Here is a 7,515-nt window from a genome sequence, read left to right on the forward strand (position 1 = left end):
TCTGCCAGTCCATGGTGAGTAATCGCAGTCCTGATGTCCAGAAGTTATTTCCGGTCATAAGAAACGGTAGCGGCAATATTATGTACAAAAATAAGTAAAAAAAATAAGTTACAAACAACGCAAATAAACGAACGAAATACACAATTGGTTGGGGGCACGTAAACGTCTGCCTTCTTCTCCGGCGCCATTTAAGTATCTGATGTATAGATATGTATTTAACCTCAGGTCTTATCTATCTATTATCACCTGCTAGCTGATCCCATCGACTTACAGTCTTTGCACTAATGCTAGTTAGCATTGGGTCGCTATTTAGCATTGGTTCGCTAGTTATCATTGGTTCGCTAGTTAGTATTGGGTCGCTAGTTAGCATTAGGCTGCTAGTTAGCATTAGGTCGCTATTTAGCATTGGTTCACTAGTTAGTATTGGTTCGCTAGTTAGCATTGGGTTGCTAGTTAGCATTGGGTCGCTAGTTAGCATTGGGTCGCTAGTTAGCATTGGGTCGCAAAACTCCATCTAACTTCCTTCATACTAGACAAAGATACATGAAAATGGTATCCACAAGTTCATCTGACTCTGGGGAAGTAGATGAAATCCAGAAGTATCCCTTTTTCTACGGCAGTCAGGATCCTGCTATGTACCTCTAGTATGGACCGTCGTCTGTTTATACTGCAGGTCAGGCTGGCCGGGGACGGGGGAACTCCCACTAGGGCAGTGTAGCAGTCGATACACACCCTGTTAGCCCTGTTGTTGTCATAGAGCAGACGGGCCCTGAACTCTGAACACTTTCCACACACCACCTGGGATACACAGAGAGAGAGAGAGAGACGAGGTACACCTCCATAATGCTGTTAACCTGTATTACACCTGGGATACATAGAGAGCTCAGGTATAGGAGACTAGAAGCAGTTCACTGACGACAGGCCATTGATGGGAAATTAGGTGCATCCTTTACCAATATCAGAATAAATAGGAACAACTTACTCAATTAAAAAAAAACTCTTGATTTGACCATACTTTTTACTTTATTGAGTATTGAGCAAGAGTGTCAACCCTACTTTCTCAGCAGTTGACTGGGGACATGGAAGGAGTAAACAAATAACCTAGGACTGGGGACATGGAAGGAGTAAACAGACAACCTAGGACTGGGGACATGGAAGGAGTAAACAAATAACCTAGGACTGGGGACATGGAAGGAGCAAACAAATAACCTAGGACTGGGGACATGGAAGGAGTTTGCTTGCTGGGGGGTGGGGGGGGGGGGGGTTAGTGGAGGGGAGGGGACAACATTTCAACCAATGAGAGTCATAGTGATCAAAATTTTAATCTTAATTTTATATATATATGAATACTTTTTTTTAAATCAAGAGTTTTTTAATATTGAGTCGTGTCCACTTCTTCAGGAGTAGTGCGACTGACTGACATAATCAGGTCACTTGTACATAACATCCAGATTTGATTGGAAACGTACGTGTCCACAGGCTTTGCAGTGGTGACGTCTCTTGGTGATGGAGTTGAATGGCTCCTGGCATTTCATACACAGGGTCACCTCCTTCTCTCGGATCGGAGTGGGGGCACGCTTACCCAGCTCAGAACAGTTCTGAGAGAGAACAGAAGAGAGGAAGAGAGACAGACAGACAGAGAGAGAGAGAGAGAGAGAGAGAGAGAGAGCGAGAGAGAGAGAGAGAGAGAGAGAGAGAGAGAGAGAGGAGAGAAGTGTGTGTGTGTGTGAGAGAGAGAGAGAGAGAGAGAGAGAGAGAGCGAGAGAGAGAGAGAGAGAGATTTGAATTGAAAGGCAGACATGTCTCAGTGTTAAGAGAACAATCTGGAACACTGCTTAACCCTTTCACATATTCTCAAGTTCCTAATGGTTAGGGGTTATCCTGGGGATAGGGGTTATCCTGGGGTTATACTGGGGTTATACTGGGGTTAGGGGTTATACTGGGGTTAGGGGTTATCCTGGGGTTATCCTGGGGTTAGGGGTTATCCTGGGGTTAGGGGTTATACTGGGGTTAGGGGTTATACTGGGGTTATACTGGGGTTATACTGGGGTTAGGGGTTATACTGGGGTTAGGGGTTATCCTGGGGTTAGGGGTTATACTGGGGTTATACTGGGGTTATCCTGGGGTTAGGGGTTATCCTGGGGTTATACTGGGGTTATACTGGGGTTAGGGGTTATACTGGGGTTAGGGGTTATACTGGGGTTAGGGGTTATCCTGGGGTTAGGGGTTATCCTGGGGTTATACTGGGGTTATACTGGGGTTAGGGGTTATACTGGGGTTAGGGGTTATACTGGGGTTAGGGGTTATACTGGGGTTAGGGGTTATCCTGGGGTTATCCTGGGGTTAGGGGTTATACTGGGGTAAGGGGTTATCCTGGGGTTATACTGGGGTTATACTGGGGTTAGGGGTTATCCTGGGGTTATCCTGGGGTTATACTGGGGTTATACTGGGGTTATACTGGGGTTAGAGGTTATACTGGGGTTAGGGGTTATCCTGGGGTTAGGGGTTATACTGGGGTTAGGGGTTAAACTGGGGTTAGGGGTTATCCTGGGGTTATCCTGGGGTTAGGGGTTATCCTGGGGTTATACTGGGGTTATACTGGGGTTTGGGGTTATACTGGGGTTATACTGGGGTTATACTGGGGTTAGGGGTTATACTGGGGTTAGGGGTTATACTGGGGTTATACTGGGGTTAGGGGTTATACTGGGGTTATACTGGGGTTAGGGGTTATCCTGGGGTTAGGGGTTATCCTGGGGTTATACTGGGGTTAGGGTTATACTGGGGTTAAGGGTTATACTGGGGTTAGGGGTTATACTGGGGTTATACTGGGGTTAGGGGTTATAGTGGGGTTAGGGGTTATACTGGGGTTAGGGGTTATACTGGGGTTATACTGGGGTTAGGGGTTATACTGGGGTTATACTGGGGTTATACTGGGGTTATCCTGGGGTTAGGGGTTATACTGGGGTTAGGGGTTATACTGGGGTAAGGGGTTATACTGGGGTTAGGGGTTATCCTGGGGTTAGGGGTTATCCTGGGGTTATACTGGGGTTATACTGGGGTTAGGGGTTATACTGGGTTAGGGGTTATCCTGGGGTTAGGGGTTATCCTGGGGTTAGGGGTTATACTGGGGTTAGGGGTTATACTGGGGATATACTGGGGTTATCCTGGGGTTAGGGGTTATCCTGGGGTTAGGGGTTATACTGGGGTTATACTGGGGTTAGGGGTTATACTGGGGTTAGGGGTTATACTGGGGTTAGGGGTTAGACTGGGGTTAGGGGTTATCCTGGGGTTATCCTGGGGTTATACTGGGGTTAGGGGTTAGACTGGGGTTAGGGGTTATACTGGGGTTATCTTGGGGTTATACTGGGGTTAGGGGTTATACTGGGGTTAGGGGTTATCCTGGGGTTAGGGGTTATACTGGGGTTAGGGGTTATACTGGGGTTAGGGGTTATACTGGGGTTATCCTGGGGTTAGGGGTTATACTGGGGTTAGGCGTTATACTGGGTTATCCTGGGGTTAGGGGTTATCCTGGGGTTAGGGGTTATACTGGGGTTAGGGGTTATCCTGGGTTAGGGGTTATACTGGGGTTAGGGGTTATACTGGGGTTAGGGGTTATCCTGGGGTTAGGGGTTATACTGGGGTTAGGGGTTATCTTGGGGTTAGGGGTTATACTGGGGTTATACTGGGGTTATACTGGGGTTAGGGGTTATACTGGGGTTAGGGGTTATCCTGGGGTTAGGGGTTATACTGGGGTTAGGGGTTATCCTGGGGTTAGGGGTTATACTGGGGTTAGGGGTTATCTTGGGGTTAGGGGTTATACTGGGGTTAGGGGTTATACTGGGGTTATACTGGGGTTATACTGGGGTTAGGGGTTATACTGGGGTTAGGGGTTATACTGGGGTTATCCTGGGGTTATACTGGGGTTATCCTGGGGTTAGGGGTTATACTGGGGTTAGGGGTTATACTGGGGTTAGGGGTTATCCTGGGGTTATACTGGGGTTAGGGGTTATACTGGGGTTATCCTGGGGTTAGGGGTTATACTGGGGTTAGGGGTTATACTGGGGTTATACTGGGGTTATACTGGGGTTAGGGGTTATCCTGGGGTTAGGGTTTATACTGGGGTTAGGGGTTATCCTGGGGTTAGGGGTTATCCTGGGGTTAGGGGTTATACTGGGGTTATACTGGGGTTATACTGGGGTTATACTGGGGTTAGGGGTTATACTGGGGTTAGGGGTTATCCTGGGGTTATACTGGGGTTATACTGGGGTTAGGGGTTATACTGGGGTTATACTGGGGTTAGGGGTTATACTGGGGTTATACTGGGGTTAGGGGTTATCCTGGGGTTAGGGGTTATACTGGGGTTAGGGTTATACTGGGGTTAGGGGTTATCCTGGGGTTATACTGGGGTTAGGGGTTATACTGGGGTTATACTGGGGTTATACTGGGGTTAGGGGTTATCCTGGGGTTAGGGGTTATACTGGGGTTAGGGGTTATACTGGGGTTAGGGGTTATCCTGGGGTTAGGGGTTATACTGGGGTTATACTGGGGTTAGGGTTTATCCTGGGGTTAGGGGTTATCCTGGGGTTAGGGGTTATACTGGGGTTATACTGGGGTTAGGGGTTATCCTGGGGTTAGGGGTTATACTGGGGTTAGGGGTTATCCTGGGGTTAGGGGTTATACTGGGGTTAGGGGTTATTATGGGGTTAGGGGTTATACTGGGGTTAGGGGTTATACTGGGGTTATACTGGGGTTAGGGGTTATACTGGGGTTATACTGGGGTTAGGGGTTATACTGGGGTTAGGGGTTATACTGGGGTTATACTGGGGTTAGGGGTTATACTGGGGTTAGGGGTTATTCTGGGGTTAGGGGTTATACTGGGGTTATACTGGGGTTAGGGGTTATACTGGGGTTAGGGGTTATTCAGGGGTTAGGGGTTATACTGGGGTTAGGGGTTATTCAGGGGTTAGGGGTTATACTGGGGTTAGGGGTTATACTGGGGTTAGGGGTGGGGTTAGGGGTTATACTGGGGTTAGGGGTTATTCTGGGGTTAGGGGGTTATACTGGGGTTAGGGGGTTATACTGGGGTTAGGGGTTATCCTGGGGTTAGGGGTTATACTGGGGTTAGGGGTTATCCTGGGGTTAGGGGTTATACTGGGGTTAGGGGTTATCCTGGGGTTAGGGGTTATACTGGGGTTAGGGGTTATACTGGGGTTAGGGGTTATCCTGGGGTTAGGGGTTATCCTGGGGTTAGGGGTTATACTGGGGTTAGGGGTTATACTGGGGTTAGGGGTTGCGTTGTATCTTACAGGTGAGTTGGGAGGAGTGTAGTCCTCATCTCGGAGAGAGCAGTTGAGATGGTGGAACGTGGCTAGTGTCTGTTCATGTCTCTGAATGGTGGCCTGGATAGCCTGAGAGAGAGGAGGAACAGACAACATGTTAAATGACAACATCTCTGCTGGATTAACGTTTTATCTGGTGACACACACACACACACACACACACACACACACACACACACACACACACACACACACACACACACACACACACACACACACACACACACACAGCCCAGGACCAAACCACATAAACACTAAATCTCCCTTCGCCACACACGCTCTGTTCACACCAGATAAAACCAAGGTAAGGAAGTGACAGGAGACATGCTGATTAATATGGATGAATACAGAGTTGTTATGTGGAGAGTGGAAGCTGAGTTACTGGGAGCTGAAATAGTGGGAGCTGAGATAATGGGAGCTGAGATAGTGGGAGCTGAAATAGTGGGAGCTGAAATAGTGGAAACTGAAATAATGGGAGCTGAGATACTGGGAGCTGAAATACTGGGAGCTGAGATAATGGGAGCTGAGATAGTGGGAGCTGAAATACTGGGAGCTGAAATAATGGGAGCTGAGATACTGGGAGCTGAAATAGTGGGAGCTGAGATACTGGGAGCTGAGATAATGGGAGCTGAGATAGTGGGAGCTGAAATAGTGGGAGCTGAGATAGTGGGAGCTGAAATAGTGGAAGCTGAAATAGTGGGAGCTGAGATAGTGGGAGCTGAGATAGTGGGAGCTGAAATAGTGGGAGCTGAGATAGTGGGAGCTGGAATAGAGGGAGCTGAGATAGTGGAAGCTGAGATACTGGGAGCTGAGATAATGGGAGCTGAGATAGCGGGAGCTGAGATAGTGGGAGCTGAGATAGTGGGAGCTGAAATAATGGGAGCTGAGATAGTGGGAGCTGAGATAGTGGGAGCTGAGATAGTGGGAGCTGAGATAGTGGGAGCTGAGATAGTGGGAGATGAAAGAATGGGAGCTGAAATAGTGGGAGCTGAAATAGTGGGAGCTGAAATAGTGGGAGCTGAAATAGTGGGAGCTGAGATAGTGGGAGCTGAAATAATGGGAGCTGAAATAGTGGGAGCTGAAATAGTGGGAGCTGAAATAGTGGGAGCTGAAATAGTGGGATCTGAGATAGTGGGAGCTGAAATAGTGGGAGCTGCAATAGTGGGAGCTGAAATAGTGGGAGCTGAGATAGTGGGAGCTGAGATAGTGGGAGCTGAAATAGTGGGAGCTGAAATAGTGGGAGCTGAAATAGTCTACGCTGAAATAGTCTACGCTGGAATACAGAAGTATTTACCTGGATCCAGTCCTTCTTCTCTTCTTCAGTCCTACACAGATCAACAACAACGTATTAGGTATTGAGCTTAAACACCTACATTTGAGCCAAGTATTCTTTGAGAAGTGTGTCTGTTGCTAGAAGCCGAGTTCAAAATGGTTTTAAACTACTCAAAAGCATGTTTATTTTTTTTTTTCGTTGTATACGGAATTGTAAAGGAAAATCCTTTCAAATATCCAGTACCAGTCAAAAGTTTGGACACACCTACTCATTCAAGGGTTTTTCTTTATTTTTACTATTTTCTACATTGTAGAATAATAGTGAAGACATCAAAACTATGAAATAACACATATTATTGTCCCAATTATATATACATATATCTATATATCTATATATATATATATACACTGCTCAAAAAAATAAAGGGAACACTAAAATAACACATCCTAGATCTGAATGAATGAAATAATCTTATTAAATACTTTTTTATTTACATAGTTGAATGTGCTGACAACAAAATCACACAAAAATAATCAATGGAAATCCAATTTATCAACCCATGGAGGTCTGGATTTGGAGTCACACTCAAAATGAAAGTGGAAAACCACACTACAGGCTGATCCAACTTTGATGTAATGTCCTTAAAACAAGTCAAAATGAGGCTCAGTAGTGTGTGTGGCCTTCACGTGCCTGTATGACCTCCCTACAACGCCTGGGCATGCTCCTGATGAGGTGGCGGATGGTCTCCTGAGGGATCTCCTCCCAGACCTGGACTAAAGCAACCGCCAACTCCTGGACAGTCTGTGGTGCAACGTGGCGTTGGTGGATGGAGCGAGACATGATGTCCCAGATGTGCTCAATTGGATTCAGGTCTGGGGAACGGGCGGGCCAGCCCATAGCATC

The 7,515-nt window shown here is 47.1% G+C and overlaps 1 protein-coding gene across 1 annotated transcript in view; it reads right to left on the bottom strand.

Annotated features, from left to right (window-relative positions):
- Nucleotides 1-7,515, bottom strand: part of LOC115165275 (FYVE, RhoGEF and PH domain-containing protein 1-like) — a 44,596-nt gene that overhangs the window by 6,186 nt on the left and 30,895 nt on the right. Inside the window, exons 9-12 of the mRNA XM_029718313.1 lie at nucleotides 6,634-6,664; nucleotides 5,307-5,408; nucleotides 1,470-1,598; nucleotides 640-798 (exon numbers count right to left, since the gene is read on the bottom strand). Of these exons, the coding sequence (XP_029574173.1) occupies nucleotides 640-798; nucleotides 1,470-1,598; nucleotides 5,307-5,408; nucleotides 6,634-6,664 (421 nt within the window). The remainder of the gene's footprint in view (nucleotides 1-639; nucleotides 799-1,469; nucleotides 1,599-5,306; nucleotides 5,409-6,633; nucleotides 6,665-7,515) is intronic.

Source organism: Salmo trutta, chromosome 28 (genome assembly GCF_901001165.1).
Source record: "Salmo trutta chromosome 28, fSalTru1.1, whole genome shotgun sequence".
In the NCBI taxonomy this organism is placed as follows: Eukaryota; Metazoa; Chordata; class Actinopteri; order Salmoniformes; family Salmonidae; genus Salmo; species Salmo trutta.